This window comes from Trichosurus vulpecula, chromosome 6 (assembly GCF_011100635.1).
Source record: "Trichosurus vulpecula isolate mTriVul1 chromosome 6, mTriVul1.pri, whole genome shotgun sequence".
Classification (NCBI taxonomy): Eukaryota; Metazoa; Chordata; class Mammalia; order Diprotodontia; family Phalangeridae; genus Trichosurus; species Trichosurus vulpecula.
The window spans coordinates 227329110-227356588 of record NC_050578.1 but is presented as its reverse complement, the minus strand read 5'-3'; the positions used below and the strand labels follow the sequence as shown (position 1 = coordinate 227356588).

The following is a 27479-nucleotide window of genomic DNA, read 5'->3' as shown; positions in this document are numbered from 1 at the left end:
TGAATTGGATTTAAGTGAGGCAGAGTTGCACAAAGTTATCAGCCTCACTCTGTCTTCCAGAATCATCAAAGTACAGTGGCAAAACAAAAGTCAAGGCAACTGGCTATGGCCTAGGATGAGATGGATGACCTTGAAGTCTTCAATTCCTGACCAAGCTCTAACCATTCCACAGTGCTTGCTTTAGCCACTTTCATGACACTTGGAACCAGTTGTTCTAATCTACCCATTCTGCTAGAAAATTTGAGTACAATAAAGTTGTATGCAATGTGATGGAGACAGAGTGCTCCATTGTGTTTGGCAAGCAGAATGTTTGGAATCAGGAAAACTATATTTGACTGTCTCCTCAAACACTTGTTGGCTGTGTGGTTGTGGCAAAGTCACTTAACATCTCTCAGCCTCAGTTTTCTCATATAGAAAAGAGGAATAATGAATAATAGCATTTACCTCCTAGGGTTGTGGTGAGAATCAACTGAGGTAATATATGTAAAGGAATTTTCAAACATTAAAGTGCCATTTAAATGTTTATTATTATTAACTAGCAGTAATAAGGTGGCATCATTTCTTTTACCAGTCACTTAAAATCACTCTATTTTTTGGGTGGTTTTTTTTTTTTTTTTTTTGCATTCTAGTCAATTTATGGAATTCTTATTTGTGGTTTATTTAGGAGCATAGCCATAGGTTTTTTGCCCTCTAGTGGTAAAATAGAGATATTTCACCTTTTGGCTGATGTGGTGCCTAAAAACCACTGACTTGGGGAAGGTTTTGGGTGTGTGAGTTGTTGGGCTGGTTCATTTACTGTTTTTGTGTGTTATTTGTCTTCCCACTTAATTACTGTTACCATTTCGTGCAGTGAGAAAACTTGAGAAAAATTAAGCCTAATAGGAAAAGAAGAGTGTTGGTTTCCTTTTAGTAAATCATGTTAGCTAAACTCATAGAAGCAGCTCTTACTTGAATTTAAAATTATTATACTCATAAAATATTTTGGTCCCTAGAAAAATAATGTCCTTAAAGACAATGTGAGGCAAAGGTAGGACAGTATGGTTGCCAGTTTATGGGCCAACTGTCCTTAAAATAAAGGTCATCAAGTTATTACAAGGAGTCCACATACCTATAAGTGTTTCAAGCATTATAATTCTGACCTTTGCTTAGCTCTAACAAAATAAGAACTATGATGAAGAACTAATACCTTCTTATAAACAGAACAAAGTCTCAGACATACACATTATACACTATTTTCCTGCCTCTAATTCACAGTTAGTTAGGCATTCTGTTTATCTACTTATTTCTTGATGTTTTTCTTTTATCCACTGAAGTTATTAATAGTTTGTGCCATGTATTTTCATGTTGCTAGTTATAAGTAAAACATCAAGTTAGGATTTGCTGATTTGGGTGTCATTTTGTATTCGCATACTCATTATAAGGAATTCAGGGTCTGACCTATCAAATACATAACTACTTTTCATAGATGTCTAATTATAGGCAACTGTATATCCCACGTAAGGTTATTCACACCAATAACACTATGGTAGCTTAATTGACTGAGTGACCCATTTTGTTGTTGTTCATTTGTTCAGTCATGTCCAATTGTTTGTGACTCTATGGACCGTAGGACACCAGGCCCTTCTATCCTCCACCATCTCCCAAAGTCTGTACAAGCTCATGTCTGTTGCTTCCATGTCAGTATCCATTTCATCCTCTGCCATCACCCTTCTCTTTTTTGCCTTCAGTCTTTCCCAACTTCAGGGTCTTTTCCAACGAGTCCTGTTTTTTCATTATGTGGTCATGGCATTTAAGCTTCAGCTTTAGTATTTGTCTTTCCAATGAGTAGTCTGAATTAATTTCTTTAAGTATTGACTGATTTGATCTCTTTGAGAATCCAAGAGACTCTCTTTTTTTTCCTTTTTTTGGGGTGGAGGGGAGGCAGGGCAACTGGGGTTAAGTGACTTGTGTAAGGTCGCACAGCTAGTAAGTGTGTCAAGTGTCTGAGTCCAGGTTTGAACTCAGGTCCTCCTGACTCCAGAGCCGGTGCTCTACTCACTGTGCCACCTAGCTGCCCCAGAGTCCAAGAGACTCTCAAAAGTCTTCTCCAGCATCACAATTCAAAAGCATCAATTTTGCAATGCTCAGCTTTCCTTATATTCCAAATCTCATAACTGTACATTACTACTGGAAAAACCATAACTAGACCTTTGTTGGCAAGGTGTTGTCTCATGGTCTTAATTTTTTTAATGTTAAGCTTCAAGCTAGCTTTTACACTTTCCTCTTTCACCCTTATCAAGAGGCTTCTTAATTCTTCACTTTCTGCCTTCAGAGTGGTATTGTCTGCATATCTAAGATTGTTGATATTTCTTCCCGCTTAATTCTGGCTTTTGTTTCACCTAGACTGGCATTTTGCATGATGTACTCTGCATATAAGTTAGATAAATAAAGTGACAACATACAGCCTTGTTGTGCTCCTTTTCCAGTCTTAACCAATCAGTTATTCCATGTTCGTTTCTAACTTTTGTTTCCTGACCTGCATATAGGTTCCTCAGAAGACAATTAAGATGATCTGGTAATCTCATCTCTTTGAGGACTTAGCTCATTCTGTTGTGATTCACACAGTCAAAGACTTTAGTATAGCTAATGAAGCAGAAATAGATGTTTTTTTTTGGAATTCTCCCTTGCTTTCTCCATAATCCCTCAAATGTTGGCAATTTGGTCTCTAGTTCCCCTGCCTCTTCAAAAACCAGCCTGCATTTCTGGTAATTCTGTGCTCACGTATTGCTGAAGCCTTGCTTGTAGAATCTTAAGCATATCCTTGCTGGTGTGTGAAGTGAATGCAGTTTATTCAGTAATTTGAACATTCTTTGGCATTGCCCTTCTTTGGGACTGGGAGGTAAATTGATCTTTTCTAGTCCAGTGGCCACTATTGTGCTTTCCAAATTTGCTGGCATATTGAGTATAGCACTTTAACAGAATCATGTTTTAGGATTTTAAGTAGTTCTGCTGGAATTTCACCACCTCCACTGGCCTTATTGTTAGTGACACTTCCTATGGTCCACTTAACTTCCTTCTCCAGATGTATGGTTTTAGATCATTAGCCTCACCATTGTAGAAATCGATGATGTGAAGATTTTTCTTGTATAATTCTTCTGTGTATTCTTTCCACTTCTTCTTAATCTCTTCTACTTATGTTAGGTCCCTACCATCTTTGTCTTTTATCATGCCCATTTTTGCATGAAACATTGCCTTGATAGCTATAATTTTCTTGAAGAGATCTGTCTTTCCTATTTTGTTATTTTCTTCTATTTCTTTGCATTGCTTATTTAAAAAAAAAACCTCCTTATCTTTCCTTGTTGTTCTTCGGAATTCTGCATTGAGTTGAATATCTCTTTCCCTTTTGCTTTCCTTTTAAAAGTAAAGTCTTATCAGACAGCTATTTTGCTTCCTTGCTCTTCTCTTTCTTTGGGATTTTTTTTTTGTTTGTTACTGTCTTCTGTACAGTATTGTGAGTACTCTTTATACCAGATTTAGTCCCTTAAATCTATTTACCACTTTCACTTTATATTCATAAGGGATATTATTTAGATCATACCTATATGGTCTTATGGTTTTCCATACTTTCTTCAGTTTGTCTGAATTTTGCAATAAGAAGCTTATGATCTGAGCCACAGTTAGCTCCAGGTCTTGTTATAACTGTGTATGTAGAGCTTCTCTGCCTTTGGCTGCTAAGTATACAATCAATCTGATTTTGATATTGAGCATATGGGGAATGTCCATGTGCAGAATTGCCTTTTGGATTGTTGAAAAAGAGTGTTTGCTATGACCAGCAAGTTATCTTGACAAAACTCTAGTAGTATCTGCTTAATTTTGTACTCCAAGGCCAAACTGGTCTGTACTTTAAGCTATCTTTTGATTTTCTACTTTAGCATCCCAGTCCTGTATGATGAATATGACATCTTTTTTTGGTGTTATTGTCTGTTGGCATTCATGTGTCTTCTGGAGCTTCTGCAAAACTCCCCCAAAATTCCCATTTAATTTCTTATGCTGATCCATGTTATATTGAAACTGGGATGGGCAAAGTGATGATATGGAGGGGATAACTGCATTTCGTGGCATTTGATTAGTCCAGGAAATTGTCTCAAGTCGTTGGCATAGCTTTCTAGTCCCCTGAAGCATAAGAACCCAACCTATGGGAAGTTGGTACTTCTTAGGTTTGGAGTAGGAGAGGATCCATGGCTGCCTCAACGGATGTTGTATCCTTAGTGATCCTTTTTATAGTTGAGTAAACTTTTCTTTGGTAAACAATATTTTGTGGTCCATGACTGTCTCATTTCTTTTTGGTCTCTGAGTCTGGAATAGCCTGAGGGAGTTCTGGCTTAGAACAAGAGGTGTAGACAATATTCACACACACAAACACAAAAATTGTTGTAAACACTAAAAATCATTACTCATGATTTGTAAGTTCATTATGTACATATTTGATTGGATTATCCAATATAATTTATGAAGTTCTTCACATTCAACAAGCATTTACTGAACACTTCCTTTGTGTAGCTAAGCCATTTAGTGGCTTAGCTAGTCTCTTAGCTAGCCACTGAGGGAATTTCTTGTTTGATTCCTTAAACACTTATTAAACTCCTACTATATGTAAGTCATGGTGCTGCATGAGAGGAACAAAGGTATATTCTGTTTTGCATGTGATTCTTGTCTATCTGTAGGCGTAGATTAAGTCAAGTCAACAAGCATTTATTCAGCGTTTTACCATGTGCCAGATGCTGTGCAAAAAGATAATTCCTGCTCTAAGAGAACTTACATTCTAATAGGAAAAGGCAACATATAGAACTGAACAAGGGATAGGGGAGGCACATGGATGGAGGGCATGGTGGCCAAGTCTAGAGAGTGAATATGGCTGGTCTGGGCCCTTCTTCAAAATGGAGGTTCCAAGAATAACTTGCTAATGGGATAATGTAGTTGAGGCCCCTAAATTTTAGGAGAGTACATTTCAGAGGATGTAGCATTCCTTGGAATAAAATTATTCGTTAGAAGTCAGCCCAAGAGATTATTATTCTGTTCATCAAAAGAAAGGAATTTTTTTTTCTTTATGAGGTAATAGAAAATCATAGTGTCTTCTGAAGGCCCCTCAAATCTACTTTGGATTACAAATTGGTTGGGCTCCTTTTACACTTGTAAGCATGTGAACCATAAATTTTTACTAGGTTATGAAAATCTTAACAGTCCTTATCTGGTGCATTTACCATTTTAATGCATTTTATTAACCAATAAACCTTAAACACCTGTTATGTGCCAGGTACTGTGCTAACATATAGGGATGCAAAAAGAGACAAAAGATAGTCCAGTATGACTTGATGTACCTGGAAGAAATCAGTAGCAGTGCTATGGACAAGCTATTTTTTTAAATTTAAATTCTTATTTTCTGTCAATCTTATTTCTCTTTAATCCTGTCATTAATTTTATCCCCTGAATTAATGAACATGCAATATTGAACTACTGAAACACTTTTTCAGAGCTCTACTTATAACCGTTATTTTTTTATTTTAATGAATGAGTTACATTTTCTTGGTCTTCTCTGCAATTTTAAAGTAAATTACTTTGTAGTTCTCTTCCAGATTCTTTACTAAATATGATTATGAAAAAATGTTCACGTTCCCCAAGTAAATCTTTTGAAAAATAGGAGATTATGCTGGAAAATGGCAGAGCCCTTATACTCCTACAGCAATTTTTAAACGAAAATTCATTTCCATAGAAATGAATGGACTTCTTTCATTATTTTGCTAAATAGATGAAATAGGACAACCTTTTGTAAAATGATTTCCTACACTTTGTTTTAGTGAACGAATAGTTTTTACTTTCCTCATCCTGTAAAGTTGGCTTCTATTGGTCTCATTACAGATGCTTATTTTGTAAAGTTCTAATTGGCCAATAAATTGTCTGAACCTTGTAATATCTGACTTCTGAAAGAAAAATGGAAACAAAATGTTTTAAATTCTCTTTTGCTGAACATATTTTATGCATATTATATTGGCTAGGAATATTTTATATTGGTAGGAAATCTTTTTATGGGCAACTAGGTGGTGCAGTGGTTAGAGTGCCAGGACTACAGTCAGGACTCATCTTTCTTAATTCAAATCTGGTCTCAGACACTTACTAGCCATGTGACCCTGGACAAATCACTTCACCCTGTTTACCTCCATTTCTTCATCTGTAAAAGGATCTGGAGAAGGAAATGGCAAACCACTCCAGTATCTTTGGCAAAATAAATCCCAAATGGGATCATGGAGAGTCAGGCATGACTGAAAAAAAAAATGACTGAACACCAGCGAAAGGTGACACAAAGCTGAATGCTGTAGCTAATAGTTTGAATGAAAAAAAAAAAGGGGATTCAAAATCACATTGAGAGTTTGCAGTGTGATGGCTTGAACCAAATTTAATAAGGATAAATGTAAAACCCTTCTCATGGATTAAACACACATACATCATGTAACAGGGAAGACATAGCCTAGTTTAATTTATTTCAACAAATGTTTATTAACAGTAATTCACATGAAAAAGACTTGGAGTTTTAGTCGCTTGCAAGCTTGTTGTAAGCCAGAAGTGTGCTGTAGCTGCCAAGGATACTGCTGGGGTATTAGGCTGCATTAATAGAAGTCGTGTCCTGGAACAAGGGAGGTAAGAGGCCCTGTAACTTTCCCTGTTTGTACTCCTCTGTCTTGTGCTCAGTTGTGGTGCCTGAATTTTAAATGTTCCTTGGACAAGCTAGTGTGGGTGCATGGGAAGACATTCCAGATAATAAAGGGGCATATATGCCGTTTTAAAAGAAAGTATTCAAAAAACATGTATTAAAAAAGGTAGTAGGCATTTTCTGTGGCTCCATTTAGCAAAATTAGGATTAATGGGTGGAAGTTGTAGGAAAGGCAGACTTCAAAATAATGAAGACTTTTCTAACAATCACTGTAGGTTTATTTTTTTAATATTCTATAGTTATTTTTAATTCAATTTTATTTTATTCTCAGTTCTGTATTCTCTCTTTCTTCTCCTTCTCCAACCCATTGAAAAGGCAAGAAAAATTAAACCCATTATAAATCTGTATAGTCAAAACAAATTCCTATATTAACTGTATCGGGGAAAAAAGATAGTTTTCAGTTTGTATTCTGAATCCATCAGTTCTCTGTCTGGCGGTGGATAGCATATTTCATCATGAGTTCGTCGGGATTTTCGTCATGAGTCTTTTGGAATCAGGTTTACTTTTAAGGTAGTGAGTTCCCTGTCACTGGTAGTGTTTAGGCAGAGAATGTGTGGCCTCCATTAGTGATACTGTATTTGTGATTTGGGTGAGAGTTTAAACTAGTTGGTTTTCCAAGGTCCCTACTAATCTGAGATTTTATGAATGTAATAATACTTGAAAGGTGTTACTACTGATTGGTACCACCCTTTGATATGAATGGCGCTAATGAAATTTCCGTGTATTTGTATAACTGGTTACTTTTCTGACCTCCAAATTATGCTAGAAGCCAACAGGATTGTTTTTAGGTTTTAGTGTCAGCCTGCTATTTGGGTTGTAGTCTCAAAAATGTGGCAGGTGGCCAGCAAATACATAATTAAGTTCCTTGTATTATTCAGTAAATTTCTTGGCAGTATTAAATGTGAGCATCAAGTTTGCCAGATGTGTAAAACATTTAAAAAGAAAGCTCTGGGAAGAGTGTATTATACATTCTTGGTTAACTTTTGTGATTTGGGTCTAATGCCAAAAAAGAATATCAGTTTTTTCTGATTTTTTAAAAAAATGATGAATTATTTATGTAACATAGTTCTAGAAAGCCTGGACTTCCCATGAAGACCTAATACTTCTATAGTTTAGCTGCTTATCTCCTAAAATATTCAATATTCAGTTGGCATTTATTTAAAACCTAGTGTTTGTGAAGAACTGTACTTGGCAAGGAATAGGGATAATATGTTTTTTAAGTAGTCACTGCCATCAAGACACTTGTTTAGTGTACACAGATGATGGTTGATACAAGTTACATTATATTCAGAGCAATAGAGATATCAAACAGATTGATATATTTGTGGGTGAAGATCACTGTTAGCTGAAGATATCAGGAAAGGCGTCATAGAGGTCTTAAAGGAAAAAAAGAGATTTCAACAAAGATGTCAGGGAGACCATTATAGGTTTTTGCAAAGGCTTGGGGACAAGACAGAACGAGATGAGATCAGGGAGTGATGAGCAGCCCAGTTTGTGTGGATCATCGAGTCTTTGGAGAGAAATATTGTAAGATATGGCTGAAAGGCTAAGTTGGAGTCTGATTGAAGACCTTGAATGTCAGGCTAAGGAATCTGTTCTTGATTCATTGGACAGCAAGGAACTGCTGGGAGTTTTTGAGTAGAGGAAAGTGATCAGGCATGTGCATTAGGATGATTTTTTTGGAAGTGGTGTGAAATAATTGCTGTTTTCTAATTTTCCCACGTATGACAGTGATTTTATTCCTTTTGTCTCATAGCTTAGAGGGAGAACATGATAGAAAAATGTTAGTATGTTGGACTTGGGCTCTGAAGAGCTACATTTGAATCTAGCTTGTCTTATCTCTGTGATTTAGTCTCTCTGCTGAAGTGAAACTCCTTCCCCCTGTATTCTCATTCCTATCCACTTCAGCTCCTGCTTCATAGTCCATAACCACCTTGGCTCTTCTATCACATCATACTGTCTGCAATTCCCACTCAGCTGTTAATAAACTTCCCCATATCTCACATTTCTTCATTGCATCCTTTGCATCCCCCCAGTGCTCACAGAAACCAGATTCCTGCTAGAAGGGACACTGTATCCTTGACTATTTTCTCTCTAATTAGATTGGTTACCCTCCTCCAATGCCTCCCAGTACATCCTGGGCCAAAAGAAGAAGCAGGCATGCTTGTTGCACCTTACCAATTTTAGATTATCCCAACTCATCAAACTCTTCTCCTTTGAGTTTTACCACATGCATCTGTATTAGCCAGTAACTTACTGGCCTCCAAATCCTTCTCTCTTCTTTTCTAAAGGAAATTCCTTATCTGACATATAGTCTTCTCCACCTGAATATTTACATTACTACTTTAGAATTTCAACCTACAGCTTGATATCCATCCAACTCCCAATTCATCAATCCCATTAACTTCCATGACCTACATTTCTCTTCTGTTTCAACCACTCACAGGGTGCTCACAACCTTATAACTCATCATTAACCCCAACTATGTTTCCTCCATGACCTTCAACTCTGAAATTCTTTCCTCTGATCATAATCCCCTATCCTTCCATTTCTCCACTCATCAAGTGGCGAAGTAGATAGAGCATTGGGTCTGGAGTCAGAAAGACCTGAGTTAAAATGTGTCTCTAGATACTTACTAGCCGTGTGACCCTGGGCAAGTTATTTAATCTCTGTTTGCCTCAGTTTCCTCAACTGTAAAATAGGGGAAATAATAGCACCTCACTCCCAGGATTGTTGAGAGGATCAAATGAGATAAGATTTGTAAAGTGTTTAGTTCATTGCCTTGTACACAGTAGGCATGTAATCAATGTGTTTTTTTCTTTTTTCCTAAAGACAGAACATGCAGAGTTCTACTTGTGCATATTCTATTTTTAAAGACAGCTAGGTGTTGCAGTGGATAGAGTACTGGGCCTGGAGTTAGGAAAACATGAGTTCAAATCTGGCCTCAGATATTTTATTGGCTGTATAACCCAGGACAAGTAATTTAACCTCCCTCTGCCTTTTTTTTTTTCAGCTGTGAAATGGGGATAATAACAGTATCTATCTTACAGAATTATGAGAATCAAATGAGATAGCATTTGTAAAGTTCTTACAAGTGGCTCGCACATAGTAGGTGCTTAATAAATGCTTGTTCTTTCCCCCATCTTCTCTTTAAACATTTACTCTTCCTTCTCGTTTCATCCTCTGCTCCTACCCTCTTGGATCATCACTTCAGCCTCGTTTTCCTTCCTTTTCAGTCGTAAGCTCATGATTACTCAATTTAACTCCCATTGATTCACTACCCGTCTAGGATCTGCTACCGTGTTTACACATTTCCAGTTCCCCAATCTTGATTTAAACTCCTCATTTGCCTACTTTCACTGCCAAATATTGCTGGAGAAAAGTTGCTTATATCTTCTCCTGTCTGGCCATTTCCATTGTAAAATCCTGTAATTAATACCTTCATAACATCTCTCCTATATCTCGACTTCCCTCTTCTAACACTTCCACCATTATGGTGCAGGCTCTCATCACCTCCACAACCTGCTAGTTCGGCTCCTTGCCTAAGTGTCTCCGCACTTCAGTCCGTCTTCCACTCACCTGTCAAATGTTCCTTAAGCACAAGTCTCACCACGCCACTCCCCTATTCAGTAAATTGCTGTGCTTCCCACTTACCTTCAGGATCAAATATAGAATCCTCTGGCTTTTAAAGCCCTTCATAGCCTGGCCCCTTCCTCTTTTTTTCAGCCTTTTTCCCCCCTTTGAGGCAATTGGAGTTAAGTGACTTGCCCAGGGTCACAGAGCTAGAAAGTGTCAGATGTTGGATTTGAACTCAGGTCTTCATGACCCCAGGGCTGGGGCTCTAAACACTGCGCCACCTAGCTGACCTTCTCTTCAGTCTTTTATACTTTATTCCTTTTACGCCCACATACTCTGATCCAGTAACATGGTCTCCTTCTGATTTCTTGCAAAAGACACTAGCATCTTCAGACTTTGGTCATTTTTACTAGCTGTCCCCTATTCTTGGAACACTGCCCCTCTGAGCTCATCTCTTCTTCCTGGCTTCCTTGAAGTGTCAGCTAAAGTTCCACCTTTTGCAAGAAGCCTTTCCTAGTCTTCCTTAATGCTTCCCCTTGAGACTGCCTTCAGTTGAATTTGTACAAAATTGTTTGCATGATTTCTCTCCCGTTAGTCTATGAGCTTTTCGAGGGCAGGGACTAGGCTTTTTTTATTTTGTTTTGTTTTTATGCCTTTCTTTGTTTTCTCAGTGCTTAGTATAGTTCCTGGCACATAGCAGGCACTTAATAAATGCTTGTTGACTGACTCTTTTGCTGAATCATTAATCCATTGCCCTAAAATATTTAACATCTAAATATCTAAAGGTAGATGTTCCCCAAGACCCCTTTTTCCTATACTGTCTCTTAGGTCATTAACTCCCATGGTTATAATTGATCCAATCTAAGCAGATGAGTCCCAGATCTGTATATTGAGCCCTGACATCCGTTCTAGTCCTGAATTATAAACTGCTTGCCTGGGCACTTTTAACTGGATAGTACATTGGCATCTTAAACTCAGAAGCCTCATCTCTTCTCTTAAGTGGCTTAATTTGCTCCCCTAATTGCCTCTAGGCTGGTTTTCCAAAATGTGGAATGTGTTTCCCATGGGGGAGAGGAAAGAGGAGATCAGAGAAGCAGTGACTAAAATTACAGGGTATATATTTTTTTAGGACAACTACTGCACAAATTGTATCCACTTTTTTCAGTGAAAACAAAATTCACAGCAAAGTCAGTATTCCAATTAGCAGCAATGCCTGCAGTGCAACAATCATTTGATATGTTATATCTAAACCAGATCAAACTTAAGTTTGGACAGATAGACTTTAAATTCTTTGAAGCCAGGGGCCAGGGCATATGCATCTTTGTATGCCCTGCAGAACATAAGATAACGGATAACATTCATTCAATAAATACTACTTGGTTGATTGATGAGAAATTATATTTCATCCTTGTCAAAAAATATTCAAGAAATGAGATTTATAAGATGTGCTTTTCAAACATTGAATTAAAGGATTGCTTTAATTGTTAAAATTTGCAAGATTATCTTCTAACTTAAAATCTTTATTGCTTGAGAATTTTTATATATTTGCATTGTAGATGTTAGTTTAAGGTTTTAGAAAAATGCTTTTTAGTAAAGCAAGTAGTAGAAACATAACAAGCTTGCATTTAAAGAGGAAAAATAAAGAGTTAACATAGCTCAGACACAGTACTATCAATAGTTTGCAAGTAAAGAAACAGTTTATCATATTTCTCATTAATTTGGAATGTAAAATGCACGAACAGTTCACTTCTGGAATTTAAAGGGCATGAAAGAGATGGCATTTTGACCCAAAATGGGACAAAGATTTATGCAAGAAAGTTGATGAAGAGACTGGGGTTTAGGAACTGATATTTCTATAAACAATGCTTAAAGTGGAAGAGTAATTTCTGCAATGGGATTGCCAAGGAAAAAGCATTGGATTTCTTACATGCTCTTAACTTAAAGGGAATTATTCTTTTGTGTTGTGAGAGCTAGCAGGGAATAATGGATAGGGAGACAGCCTGGAAGGCAGAAAGACCTGCTTTCAGGTCCTGCTTCTGACACTTTGGGACCCTGGGCAAACCACTTACTCTCTCAGTGGCTGAGGTAGCTCTTTAAGGCTGTAAGTTGTAGAAAGGGTAGAAGGAATTGCATTGGTAGAGGGAGTTCCTCATCTGGGAGTTAGTTCCCTATACTAATGAAATTACAGATCCAGTTCCTGGCCTTATTTGTTGTTAAAATTCTTTAGTTAGTTCATTTAACATATATGTTGCATCACCTGTTGGTTATCCTCATGTTCATTGGCCATTTAAAAATTTAAAAATCTTTTTGGGGTTCTTTCTAACTTTTACCCTTATAGGACTGGCCTTACTTCATGGTCAAGTAGTGTCTGTTGAAAGAATGAAAATTAACTTTAAATCTTAATATTAAGCATTGATAAAGTGAATCACATAACCCAGAAAGAGCAATTGTGGCATTACTGGACTTGGTGTCAGAAAAACCTGGGTTCAAAATCTGACTCTCCTACTTACTGGCTCTATTACCATGTGCAAATCATGGAGCTTCCCTGAGCCTCCGAGACTGCTGTAAGGCTTCATTACCTAAGTTGTAGAATGGCTGTGGTCTCAATCTGTGTAAACAGTTCCCACACCAAGGAAATCATATAACAAAACGGGGTATGATTGCCCAGTAAGATGCATTTTATGTTCTCTTTTTGCTGCTGCACACCAGGAAAAAAAAGGGAGTAGTTTTTACATGTATCCCTTGATCCTATGCTTTTCCCATTGCCATGCTGCTATTCCTCTGGCAGTGCCCAGTTACTCTCAATTTTCACCAAATGTCCAGCTAAACTTTTCTATAGTGTTAGGGAAAGTTGGACCATGTGCTATTGACATGTATGGTGCAGGTGAATCACAAATACAGGTGCTTCTTAGTTTTTGCTGGTGCAGGTTTATAACACTAAACAGTCTCTCCCAATATTCCCATTAAGTTCCCATCCCTTTCTCTTGGCCCTGATCCTTGAGATTAAGCATCTTTTACCTAGTCTACCCTACAATCCTGGGTCAAGCTATTTCCTCTGGTGCCCCCCTCTTACCCTCTTTTAGTATCTGGGATAAGTATGTATATCCCTTTTTGGAGTTTCATTAGACTCTTTCTCATTGGCTATTACATAATAAGACACTTTGCAGTCTCCTTCCACACTAACCTGATAGTGTCTGGTCTTCTTGGTTTTCTGTGAAGAATTCTATTTTCCTCCTCTCCCTGGCCTTTTAAAATAGACTCTTCTAGGGGCAGCTAGGTGGCACAGTGAGTAGAGCACTGGCCCTGGAGTCAGGAGGACCTGAGCAAATCCAGCCTCAGACACTTGGCACACTTACTAGCTGTGTGACCTTGAGCAAGTCACTTTACCCTAATTGCCCTGCCTTCTCCCCTGCAAAAAAAAAAAAAAAGAAAAAAAGAAAATAGACTCTTCTAAAATCTATCCTGTAAGGACCTGCACTTTCTGATTAGTGCATCTTGGATATTCTGTTCATTCTCTTGTCTCTCCCTTCAACCCTTTAAATTTTAGTAACTTCCCTTTAGTTCTCCACAGCTGTCTGCTGTCTCTGCTGCCCCCTCCCCTACTTCACCCTTATGTGTTTATTCATTCTACAACTTCTCTGACATATAATGTTGCCTTTTTCTTCTCAGGGCCACCACCCAATTTCAGGTCAGCATTAACTCTTCCATGGTTTATTTTAAACCATTCCCTTCCTCTCTCTAATCCATACTGTGTACTGCCAAATAATTCTCCTAAGGCACAAGATTGATCATGACACTCCCTTGCTCAAAAAACTTCAATGGTTTTCTCTTGCTAGTAATATTAAATACAGTGCCCTCAAGCAGGCATTTAAGGTCCTTTGCAGTCTGATTTCTTTCTCCCTTTCCACCTTATATTGTATTATTTCCAGAATTGGAAATATCATCATCTATCTCCATGCCCTTCACACAAGTTCTCTTTCTCTGGAATTTGTTTCCTCTTCATTTCTCTTTCATGATTTTTATCTTCTTTCAATGCTCAGCTTAGGTGCCACCTCTTCTGGAAAATCTTCCTTGAATTCCTTCCCTCTCACAACTGAAAGTTTTCTCTCCTTTTCCAGATAGTCCTAGCATACTCTGTCTGGATTTCTTCTTTATTTCCATTGCTCCTTACCACATATAATACAGTATATGTGCAGCCTGCTAAGTTATATGTATATGTGAACAGGCACACATCATAGATGAGGACTTATTGGGGAGAAATGCTGTAAGGATATCAGTCAAGAAGAAATGTAAGACTGCGAAAAAAAGGTGAGATGGTTGGTAACTTGGTCAGATCTAAGGATAACTAATGGACAGCCTGAGTGCTGCATTAGTATCTATGCAATGTCAAAAGAACAAGAGGAAGCTTCCTAATATATTAACTGAGCCCTCTGTGGCAGATTTGTGAGGTGATACGGACAAGAGTCTAACAGAACAGGCAGGCATGCATGGAATATGTTCTGCGTTACTGAAGGAAGTACATTGATAAGGTCACAAATAGGTTAGAGTTTTGGGTTTTATGTGTGTGTGTGCGTGAGCACATCTGTATTCTAGAATGTCAGGGCAATTTTCCGTGATAATTTCTTCACATATATGATATCTAGGTTCTTTTTTTGACCATGGCTTTCAGGTAGTCCAATAATTCTTAAATTATCTCTCCTTGATCTGTTTTCCAGGTCACTTGTTTTTCCAATGAGAGTTCATGAGAGTTCACTTTTCTTCTATTTTTTCATTCTTTTGACTTCGTTTTGTTTCTTGATGTCTCATGGAATCATCAGCATCCACTTGCCTATTACTAATTTTAAGGAATTATTTCTAAAGTAAGCATTTATACCCCTCCCCCATTTGAGCAATTCTGCTTTAAAAAAATTAAACTAATTAATTTTTAGTTTTCAACATTCACTTTTATAAGACTTTAAGTTCTAGATTTTTCTCCCTCCCTTACCACTCTCCTCCCCAAGATGGCATGTCATCTGATATAGGCTAAACATGTACAATCATATTAAACATATTTCCTCATTAGTCATGTTGTGAAAGAAGAATCAGAATAAAAGGAGAAAACTGCAAGAAAGCGAAAAAGAGAGAGAAAAATAGTATACTTTGATCTGTATTGAGACTCCATAGTTCTTTCTCTGGATGTGGCTAGCATTTTCTTTCATGAGTCTTTTGGAATTATATCCTTGCATTGCTGAGGAGAGCTTAGTCTATCAAAGTTGGTCATTGCACAATGTTACTGTTACTGTATACAATGTTCTCCTGCTTCTGCTCACTTCATTCAGTATTAGTTCATGTAGGTCTTTCCAGGTTTTTCTGAAACCCACCTTCTCATCATTTTTTTATGTAACGGTAGTATTACATTACATTCATGTACCACAACTGGTTCAGCCATTCCCCAATTGATAAGCATCCCCACAGTTTCCATTCTTTGCCACCTCAAAAAGAGCTGCTATAAATATTTTTGTACATGTGTATCCTTTTCCCCTTTTTGTGATCTCTTTGGGACACAGATCTAGTAGTGGTATTGCTAGATCAAAGGGTATGCACAGTTTTATAGCCCTTTGGGCATAGTTCCAAATTGCTCTCCAGAATGGTTGGACCAGTTCACAACTCCACCAACAATGCATTAGTGTTCCAATTTTCCCGCCTCTTCTCTAACATTTGTCATTTTCCTGTTTTGTCATGTTAGCCAATCTGATAGGAGTGATGTGGTACCTCAGAGTTGTTTTAATTTGCATTTCTCTAATCAATAGTGATTTAGAGCATTTTTTCATATGACTATAGGTAGCTTTAATTTCTTGATCCAAAAACTGCCATCAGTTCTACTTTTTGAAGAGTTCTTCAGTAGATTTTTGTGCCTCTTTTACCACTTGTCCTATTCTGTTTTTTAAGGTGTTGTTTTCTTCAGTATTTTTTTGTGCCTCCTTTACCAAGCTAGTGACTCTTTTTTCATGATTTTCTGGCATCATTCTCACTTGTTTTCCCCTCTACCACTATTATTTGATTTTTAAAATCCTTTTTGAGGTCTCCTAGGAATTCTTTTTGGGCCTGAAACGAATTCACATTTTTAGATCAGTTCAAAAATTTTTTTTTTGAGGCTTTGGATGTAGCAGTTTTGACTTTGTTATTTTAATGACTATGCTGTCTTCTTGTGATTCCTTCTGTTTTCCCAAGTATTCACCAGCCATTTATTTAATGGTCTGTTTTAGAGTTATGTTGAGAACTAATGCCAAGGTCATTAGTCTACAATTTTTGAAATATGCTTTTTAACAATTTTCAAAAAATGAGACATTTGCACAAATCTATTTTCTTAAGTCAAGGATTACTTACAATTATAAAACTAATTATGTAGTTAAAACATTATGGGGGGACAGAGCCAAGATTGTGACTGGAAAGCAAGGACTTGCTTAAGCTCTCCTCCAGGTCCCTCCAAACACCTGTAAAAAATGGGTCTGAACAAATTCTAGAGCTGCAGAACCCACGAAATAACAGAGGGAAGCAGGGCTCCAGCCCAGGAAAGCCTGGGTGGTCACTGGGAAGGGTCTATCACACAGAGCTGGGAGCAGAGTGGAGCACAGGCCAGCCTAGGTCGCGCCAGGACCAACCAGACCAGGAGCCGGGTGGAACAGGTGGTAGGGCCCTGAATCATTGAGTTGTGGCAGTTATCAGACTTCTCAACCTACAGACACCAAACACAATGGAGCAGGTTTGTGGGAAAAACTGCTGGATTGGAGTGAAAGGAGTTTGCAGTCGTCCCTAGCCCCTGGGGGCGTGGAAGTGATGCAGCTCTGGGGTTACTTCCAGAGCTCCAGCTGCAGTTGCTTCCAGGCCCAAGCCCACCTGGTGGGAGGAATTAAGCAGCAGATCAGAGCAGGAGTGCAGAGCCTGCTTGGATCTGGGTTGCAGTCTGGGTTGGTGGTTCTTGGGGGAAGAGGAACACTGGTGTGGCAGAACTTGCTGTGTAGAAGTAGCTCTGAAAACAACAGCACATCCCCTAAAGCTTGGGGCAAAGTATTCTCTACTGTACAAGCAGTCATTCCTTGACAAAAAGCTCAAGGGTCAGTTACTTGGCTGGAAACATGAACAGGCAGCGAAAATGCTCTCAGATTCAGACTTTGGAATCTTTCTTTGGTGACAAAGAAGATCCAAACATACAGCCAGAAGAAGTCAACAAAGTCAAAGAGCCTACTTCAAAAGCCTCCAAGAAAAACATGAACTGGTCTCAGGCCAGGGAAGAGCTCAAAAAGGATTTGGAAAAGCAAGTTAGAGAAGTAGAGGAAAAATTGGGAAGAGAAATGAGAGTGATGAGAGAAAACCATGAAAGACAAGTGAATGACTTACTAAAGGAGAACCAAAAAAATACTGAAGAAAATAACACCTTAAAAATAGGCTAACTCAAATAGCAAAAGAGCTCCAAAAAACCAATGAGGAGAAGAATGCCTTGAAAGGCAGAATTACCCAAATGGAAAAGGAGATCCAAAAGACCACTGAAGAAAATACTATCTTAAAAATTAGAATGGAGCAAGTGGAAGCTAGTGACTTTATGAGAAATCAAGGTATTATAAAACAGAACCAAAGGAATGAAGACAATGTGAAATATCTCATTGGAAAAACCACTGACCTGGAAAGTAGATCCGGGAGAGAGAATTTTTTTTTTAATTTAAATTTATTTATTTAACATATTTGGTTTTCAGCATTGATTTTCACAACAGTTTGAATTACAAATTTTCTCCCCATTTCTACCCTCCCCCCCATTCCAAGATGGCATATATTCTGGTTGCCCTGTTCCCCAGTCAGCCCTCCCCTCTATCACCACCGTCTCCTCTCATCCCCTTTTCCCTTCCTTTCTTGTAGGGCAAGAAAAATTTCTACGCCCCATTGCCTGTGTATCTTATTTTTTAGTTGCATGCAAAAACATTTTTTTTGTTTTTGAACATCTGTTTTTAAAACTTTGAGTTCCACATTCTCTCCCCTCTTCCCTTCCCACCCACCCTCCCTAAGAAGTCGAGCACTTCAACCTAGGCCACGCATGTATCATTATGTATAACCCTTCTATAATACTCATGTTGTGAAAGGCTAACTACATTTTGCTCCTTCCCAACCCATCCCACTTTATTGAATTTTCTCCCTTGACCCTGTCCCCTTTCCAAAGTGTTTGTTTTGATTACCTCCACTCCCATCTGCCCTCCCCTCCATTATCCCCCCCCTTTTATTTTTTTTATCTTCCTCCCTCTTCTTTCCTGTGGGGTAAGATACCCAACTGAGTATGTATGGTGTTCCCTCCTCAGGCCAAATCTGATGAGAGCAAGGTTCACTCATTCCCCCCTCACCTGCCCTCTCCCCTCCTTCCACAGAACTTCTTCCTCTTGCCACCTTTATGCGAGATAATCCACCCCATTCTATCTCTCCCTATCTCCCTCTCTCAGTATGTTGCTCTCTCATTCCTTAATTTCATTTTCTTTTAGATATCTTCCCTTCATCTTCAACTCACCCTGTGTCTGCTCTCTCTGTTTTACATATATATATATATATATAAATAAAAACACACACACATATATATACACATACATACACATGCATACATATACACATAGATACATACATACATACACATTCACTTATACATATACATAAACATATATATGCATATTCCCTTCAACTACCCTAATACTGAGGTCTCATGAATCATACACATCATCTTTCCATGTAGGAATGTAAACAAAACAGTTCAACTTTAGTAAGTCCCTTGCAATTTCTGTTTCTTGATTTCCTTTTCATGCTTCTCTTGATTCTTGTGTTTGAAAGTCAAATTTTCTATTCAGTTCTGGTCTTTTCACTGAGAAAGCTTGAAAGTCCTCTATTTTATTGAAAGTCCATATTTTGCCTTGGAACATGGTACTCAGTTTTGCTGGGTAGGTGATTCTAGGTTTTAATCCTAGCTCCATTGACCTCCAGAATATCGCATTCCAAGCCCTTCGATCTCTTAATGTAGAAGCTGCCAGATCTTGGATTATTCTGATTGGGTTTCCACAATACTCAAATTGTTTCTTTCTGGCTGCTTGCAGTATTTTCTCCTTGATCTGGGAGCTCTGGAATTTGGCGACAATATTCCTAGGAGATTTCTTTTTGGGATCCATTTGAGGAGGTGATCGATGGATTCTTTCAATTTGTATTTTGCCCTGTGGCTCTAGAATATCAGGGCAGTTCTCCTTCATAATTTCTTGAAAGATGATATCTAGGCTCTTTTTTTGATCATGGCTTTCAGGTAGTCCAATAATTTTTAAATTATCTCTCCTGGATCTATTTTCCAGGTCAGTGGTTTTTCCAAGGAGATATTTCACATTGTCTTCCATTTTTTCATTCCTTTGGTTCTGTTTTATAATATCCTGATTTCTCATAAAGTCACTAGCTTCCACTTGCTCCAATGTAATTTTTAAAGTAGTATTTTCTTCAGTGGTCTTTTGGACCTCCTTTTCTATTTGGCTAATTCTGCCTTTCAAGGCATTCTTCTCCTCATTGGCTTTTTGGAGCTGTTTTGCCATTTGAGTTAGTCTGTTTTTTAAGGTGTTGTTTTCTTCAGTGTATTTTTCAGTATTTTTTTGGGTCTCCTTTAGCAAGTCATTGACTTGTTTTTCATGGTTTTCTCGCATCCTTCTCATTTCTCTTCCCAATTTTTCCTCTACTTCTCTAACTTGCTTTTCCAACTCCTTTTTGAGCTCTTCCATGGCCTGGGACCAGTTCCTGTTTTTCTTGGAGGTTTCTGTTGTAGGCTCTTTTACTTTATTAATTTCTTCTGTCTGTATGTTTTGGTCTTCTTTGTCAGCAAAGAAAGAATGCAAAGTCTGAGACTGAATCTGGGTGCCTTTTCGCTGCCTGGCCATGTTCCCAGCCAACTAACTTGACCCTTGAGTTTTTCAGTGGGGTATGACTGCTTGTAGATTACACAGTTCTATGTTCCACGTTTGGGGGGGGAGGTGCCAGCTCTGCCACACCACCACTGCTCCTTCCCCAAGAACCCCCAACCCGAACTGGGCTTAGATCTTCAGCAGGCTGTGCACCCCTGCTGTGATCCGCCACTTAATTCCTCCCACCAGGTGGGCCTGGAGCCGGAAGTAACAACACCTGTAGCTGCTCCACCTCCGCTGCCCCTGGGGCTGGAAGCCAAACCGCAAACTCCTTCCACTCCCGCAGCTTTTCCCACTAACCTTCTCCGCAGTCTTTGGTGTTTGTGGGTTGAGAAGTCTCGTAACTGCCGCAGCTCACTGAATCAGGGCACTAGGGCCCCCTCCGCCCGGCTTCTGGTCTGGATGGTCCACGCCGCTCAGGCTCTGCTCCACTCCGTTCCCAGCTCCCAGCTCCCAGCTCCGTGTGGTATAGACCTCACCCAGAGACCATCCAGGCTGTCCTGGGCTGGAGCCCTGCTTCCCTCTGCTGTTTTGTGGGTTCTGCCATTCTAGAATTGGTTCAGAGCCATTTTTTATAAGTTTTTGGAGGGTCTCCGTACGGAGCTCACACTATTCCCTGCTTACCAGCTGCCATCTTCCAGGAGAGAGAATTTAAAAATGATTGGACTACCTGAAAGCCATGATCAAAAAACGAGCCTAGACATTATCTTTCAAGAAATTATCAAGGAGAACTGCCCTGATATTCTAGAGCCAGAGGGTAAAGTAGAAATTGAAAGAATCCACTGATAGCCTCTTGAAAAAGATCCCAAAAAGAAAACTCCTAGGAATATTGTCGCCAAATTCCAGAGCTCCCAGATCAAGGAGAAAATACTGCAAGTAGCCAGAAAGAAACAATTTGAGTATTGTGGAAACACAATCAGGATAAGACAGGATCTAGCAGCTTCCACATTAAGGGATCAAAGGGCTTGGAATATGATATTCCGGAGGTCAAAAGAGTTAGGATTAAAACCAAGAATCACCTGCCCAGCAAAACTGAGTATAATGCTCCAAGGCAAAATATGGACTTTAAATAAAATAGAGAAAATAGAGGACTTTCAAGCTTTCTCAATGAAAAGACCAGAGCTGAGTAGAAAATTTGACTTTCAAACATAAGAATCAAGAGAAGCATGAAAAGGTAAACAAGAAAGAGAAATCATAAGGGACTTACTAAAGTGGAACTGTTTTGCTTATATTCCTACATGGAAAGATGATGTGTGTAATTCACAAGACCTTTCTCAGTATTAGCGTAGTTGAAGGGAATATACATATACTTAAACAGAGGGCACAGGATGAGTTGAATATGAAGGGATGATGTCTAAAAAAATAAAATTAAGCGATGAGAGAGGAATATATTGAGAGAGGGAGAAAGGGAGAGATAGAATGGGGTAAATTATCTCACATAAAAGTGGCAAGAAAAAGCAGTTCATTGGAAGGGAAGAGGGGGCAGGTGAGGGGGAATGAGTGAATCTTGCTCTCATCAGAATTGACTTGAGGAGGGAATAACATACACACTCAATTGGCTATCTTACCCCACATGAAAGTAGGGGGGAGGGGATTAAAAAGGGGGGACGATAGAAGGGAGGGCAGATGGGGGAAGAAGAAATCAAAAGCAAGCACTTTTGAAAAGGGACAGGGTCAAGGGAGAAAATTGAATAAAGGAGGACAGGATAGGAAGGAGCAAAATATTTAGTCTTTCACAGCATGACTATTTATGGGAGTGTTTTGTATAATGATACATGCGTGGCCTATGTTGAGTTGCTTGCCTTCTTAGGGAGAGTAAGTGGGGAGGGAAGAGGGGAGAGAATTTGGAACTCAAAGTTTTAAAGGCAGATGGTCAAAAAAAAAGTCATTTTTGCTTGCAACTGAGAAAGAAGGTATACAGGCAGTGGGGCATAGAAATCTATTTTGCCCTACCAGAAAGTAAGGGGAAAAGGGATGGGCAGAGGGGGAAGTGGGGTGATAGAAGGGAGGGCTGATTGAAGAATGGGACAATCAGAATATATGCCTTCTTAGAGTGGGGGGAGGGTAGAAATGGGGAGAAAATTTGTAACTCAAAATCTTGTGGAAATCAATGCTGAAAACTAAAAAATATTGAGTAATAAAATATGGAAGTAAAAATAAAGAAAGTAAGAAAAAATATTATATAGTTAAACTTTTTTTTCTGTAGCCTGTAAATAGTCATAAGAACCTGTATAAGTAAACTATGCATAAACATGCTTAATAAATATTTACTGAATTGCTTGTTGAAAGTTAGTCATAAGTGGTTTGTTGAATTGTTTTAGAAATAGTTATTTTGCTAGTTGGTATTTTACGTTATAATTATAAATTTGCCTTGAATTTCTTTTACAGGGTCTGCAGAAGGAATGGGAAAAATAATCCAGAGGTTTCCACAGAAGGATTGGGATGACACACCTTTTCCACAAGGAATCGAATTGGTAAGATGTTGCTTTATCACATTTTTTTTTGTAGGGGGCAAGGCAGGGCAGTTGGGGTTAAGTGACTTGCCCAAGTTCACCAGCTAGTAAGTGTGTCAAGTGTCTGAGGCCAGATTTGAACTCAGGTCTTCCTGACTCCAGGGCTGGTGCTCTACTCACTGAGCCACCTAGCTGCCCCTCATTTTTTTTCTTTACAATAATCTAAGTCTCTGTCATTACATCTAGTGTTAATTAATTTGATCTTTCAGTTGTAGCAAACTTCATGTTACTGTGATAATTTAAAAAATGTAGTTTCATCCGTATGTATATCCTTTCTGCAGATAAAGATTGTAACATCTCCATAATGTGGTAGATACTCTTCACAAGTAGTTGTGTTTCCACATTTCAGCACCTAGTGGTTAACTTTCTGGTGGAGAGTCCTCATTTCAGGAGTTTGTTAGGACAGCAGCTCCTGGGTTCCTGTTTGTAGCTCTTCTAGGTGCAGAACCTGTCAAACTTTGTGCTACTCTAGAACTGCCTTTGAGAAACCTGTGTCCTTTGCATATCAGAGGAGGCACTGGAGAAGAGATTTGTTGGAGGATACTCCTAGTATTAATGCTAAAAATACCAAAAAAATTCATTCAGGGTCTTCTTTTGCTGCCTTGTTTTCATCACAAATTTCCCTGTAGCAAATCAAAAGCATTATAAATTGTTCCTGGTCCTTCTCTTTTTGAAACAAACTTTGTATTCGGCTGCCATGTCCTCAACATTAACAGGTTTACAGAAATACTAAATCTCAGAATTAAAAGAGAACTTAGAGGTTATCCAATCCAACCTGTGCCTGAACTACATTCCTCTCTACAGTGTACCTGACAAGTGGGCATTCACTTTCCAGTTGAACTCTCCCCACGGAAAGGAAGCAGATTGTCCTATACTATATCAGGCCATTCTGTAGTATTGTGTTCAGTTCTATGTGCCATGTTTTAGGAATGACTAATAACCTGGAGAATGTCCAGGAAAGGATAACAAGGAATGTGAGGAGCTTCTGTATCTTGCTATGTGAGGAGCTCTTTGTTGAAGGCCCTGGGACTCTTTCTCCTGAGAAGAGAAGATTTTTTTGGTGGGGCATGATAGCTGTCTTCAGATGTTTGAAGGGTTTGCATATATGGTAGAAGAGATATAATAATACTTGTTCTTCTTGACTCTAGAGGCCAGAAATAGGAGCAGTGTGTAGAAATGGAAAAGAGGCAGATTTAAGCTTAATGTAAAGACAAAATTCCTAATACATAGAGTTATTCAGTAGTGGAATGGGTTTCCTTAGGAGGTGAAAGGTTTTCCTTTATCGAAATGTTAAGAAGTGGGTTGTGGCGTAGATGACCAAACTCAGGTTCTTAGAGAGTTCGAAGGGCCTTTATAGACCATCTAGTCTAATTCAGTCCTTGAAAACAATTCCCTCTACACCATACCCTAAAAACTGGTTATCTAGACCCCTGAGACTCCATTGAGTCCAAGGAAGTGACTAAAATGTCACTACTCTTTAACTCCTAAGTCCCACTAGTAGGTATATACTCCAGAGAGTTTGTTGACAGACAATAAAATCCCTCATACACCAAAATAATCATAGCAGCACTTTTTTTGTGATAGCAAAGAACAAGAAGCAAAGTAGGTACCTGTTGATTAAGAAAATAATTAAACAAACTGTAGTATATTAATATAACAGAATATCACTGGGGAATAAGACATGACAAATAAGAAAAATTCAGAGAATTATGGAATAATATATGTGAACTAATGTGAGGCAGATAGAACCAGGAAAACAATCTACATAATGAAAATGACAGTGTAAATGGAAAGAACAAAAAAGTGAAACTGGATCCTGGGTAATTATAATGACTAGTAGTGGCCCTGAATAAGAGGTGAGCAAGTACACTTCCCTCCTCTCTTTGTAGAGATGGGGGACTAGGGGTGTAGAACATTTCACATATTTCCCAACATAGTTGATGTGTTGGTTGGTTTTACTGTATTTCTTTCCTTTTTAAACTTTTTTTCATGGAGGAGGAAGAAGTTATAGAGGGTGAAAATGAGGGTGAGGCGAAATGAAAACTATCAATAAAATTAATTTTTTTTTAAAAAAAGGAAAATGGTGGAGTATGATTTTTGATTTGTGCTCTTCTGATTGGTTTTCTTTTTCCTTCTTGTTCTCACCTTCTTACCTTTTCTGCCATGGCACAACACACAAGCAGTCAGTACAGTTTAATAGTCTGCAATTTCATATTGCCTGACTTTCCCTTCTTTACTTTTGCATGTGACTCCCTCTGTGTGTGACTTTCTGCTGAGCCTTGTTGGAATATAGAAAATATGTGTTGCTATGTTCAGTTTTTGAAACCTGTCCAAAGCATCTATGGCTGTACTTAGTGCCCCAAAGGGTCACCTTCAATTCTAGCTGCAGTGGTATGGAACACTTGCCAAATGATATACTACATAATGACACAATGCAATCACTGTTGCTTTTCTTTAGAAACTGCTGTGCTAATGTATTAGAACTCTTCCTTTCAGCTGTTCAGGCTGTCAGGAGTAGGGATATTTGCTGCTGGGGAAGGGCAGTGAAGGAGGAGTCATTGAAGTTGAGCTCTCTATAATTAGGTAAAAGCCTTCCACAATCAATAATTTTTACTTTGGCAATACTGCCTGAAGCCTGAGCTCTGCGAATATTAGTTAATTGCTATCATATTGATAGGAGGCCAGGAATTTGGGGTTCTAGGTTAGACTATTCCACCAACTAGCTATATGACCCAGGACACATGTCAGAGACTCAAAGGATTTAAAGCTGAAAGGCATCTTTTGGTTTATATATTCAGGGTTTTGTAATTTATTTTGTGTCATAGACCCCTTTGGCAGTATGGTGAAGCTTTTTTTAGATCCCTCTCAGAATAATATTTTAAAATGCATAAAACAAAAATATATAGGGCTGTAAAGGAAACCAGTTACTTTGAATAGTTATCAAAATATTACAAAAATGTTCATGGTCCTTAAGTTAAGAACCCATCATCTAGTCCAGTCTTCACATTTTACAAATGAAGAAACAGAGGCCCAGAAAAGTTGCCTCTGGGGAAAATGTCTTCCCTCTCTGGTTCTTAGTTTCCTCAATCTATAATATGAAGGATTTTGATTAAATGATCCATAAAGTCCATTCTGTATCTAACACTGTGATTATAAAATATTTTATTTATATATTTTTAAATTTTGTTTGTCTGATGTTGATTTTTCTATAGTTTATCTACCAATCTAAATTATCTGGTATCTGTTGTCAAAATAATGTAATTTTTAATCCCTGAGGTTATTGAAGCCCCAGTTTCTTAGCTAAATGAGTTATTTATCGCTAAATGTTGTGTTTCTGCTTGACTGCAAATAGTATTCTGTAAGGCCTCTATTAATTTGAGGGTTGCTTCTTTTCTGAATGTTCTGTGAAGTAATAAACATATCTATGGAATGCTATACAACCTTTTGTTTCTTTTACAGACCCTCTCCGTTCCCATGAGGGCTGAGACTATTTCGTTTGTGTCTTTCTATCCCTGGCATGTAGGACAGTACCTTTAAATACTTATTCATTGATTTTTTATTTGAATCTAGATCTAGAATTGGAAAAGAACACATAAAGTACTAGTCCAGTTCCTACCCACATCATAAAGCCCATCTACAGTATTGACAGCAAGCAGTCCTGCAGCCTGTGTGCGAGGATTTTCAGAAGGAGGGAGCTTGTTGCTCCCAGCAGCATCCCATTCCATTTGTGATGACTCTAATGAGGAGCTTTTCCAGACTTGGAACTGAAGCACATTTCCTTATAACATTTGCTTTTGGTTCAGTTCTGACCGCCTTCCATCAGGAAAAACAAATCTCGTCCTTTTTCCTGGAATGCCGATCTTTCTAATATTTGATGATTGCTAACATGTCTCTCTCAAGCTAAACAGCTTCAGTTCCTGAAGAGTTTATATTTAGTGGTAATAAGGATACACTGGAATTTATTGAATAGTTGAGTGACATGGTCAGAGGTGCTTTTGGAATATCACTATCAGCTGAGTGGAGGATATATTGGAGAGGTGAGAGTTTTGAGGCAAGGGAAGCAATTGGGGGCTTTTATATAGATCAGGTAATGGGGGTCTTAAGTGAAGTGGGGCCCATATGGGTGAAAAGAAAAGGATGTATGTGAAAGGTGTTGTGGAGGTAGAACTGACAAGATTTGGCAACAGTCTGGATATGGGGAATGAGGATGTTGTTGTCCAGTCATTCAGTTGTGTCTGGCTCTTGATGACCCATGGACCAACTGTCCATGGGGTTTTCTTGGCAAAGAGACTGGAGCAGTTTGCCATTTCCTACTCAAGTTGAGGCAGAGTGAAAGTGGAAGATGATATTTATGTTGTTAACTTGAGTGACTGGAAAGGTGGTGGTGCCCTTAGCAGTAATACGTAAATTCAAAAGAGGAGTGGGTTTGGGAGAAAAGATAATGAGTTTGATGTTGGATATGTTGAGTTTGAGAAGCCCATCGATTTTCCCATTTGAAGTGTTTAACAGGCAGAGGGCTAGAGTTCAGTATGGTCTCTAAGGTCCTTTACAACCCTGAATCTATAATCCAGAGACCCATCATGTTTTAGATATCTTTAGATGTCTGTCCTTGGGCTCCAGAAATAGAGTGTGTTATTTGAAGAATGGAATGGCAGGACTATGGCCTACTTCACCCTGGACAGTGTATTTCTAGGACCCTAGTGT

The 27479-nt window shown here is 38.5% G+C and overlaps 1 protein-coding gene across 2 annotated transcripts in view; it reads left to right on the top strand.

Moving 5' to 3' along the window:
* The window catches only part of SBF2 (SET binding factor 2), a 509481-nt gene that overhangs the window by 33912 nt on the left and 448090 nt on the right, over window positions 1–27479 (top strand). For both annotated transcript variants that reach the window (XM_036762802.1, XM_036762803.1), the window contains exon 2: window positions 22651–22736. In XM_036762802.1, coding sequence (XP_036618697.1) covers window positions 22651–22736 — 86 coding nt within the window. The remainder of the gene's footprint in view (window positions 1–22650; window positions 22737–27479) is intronic.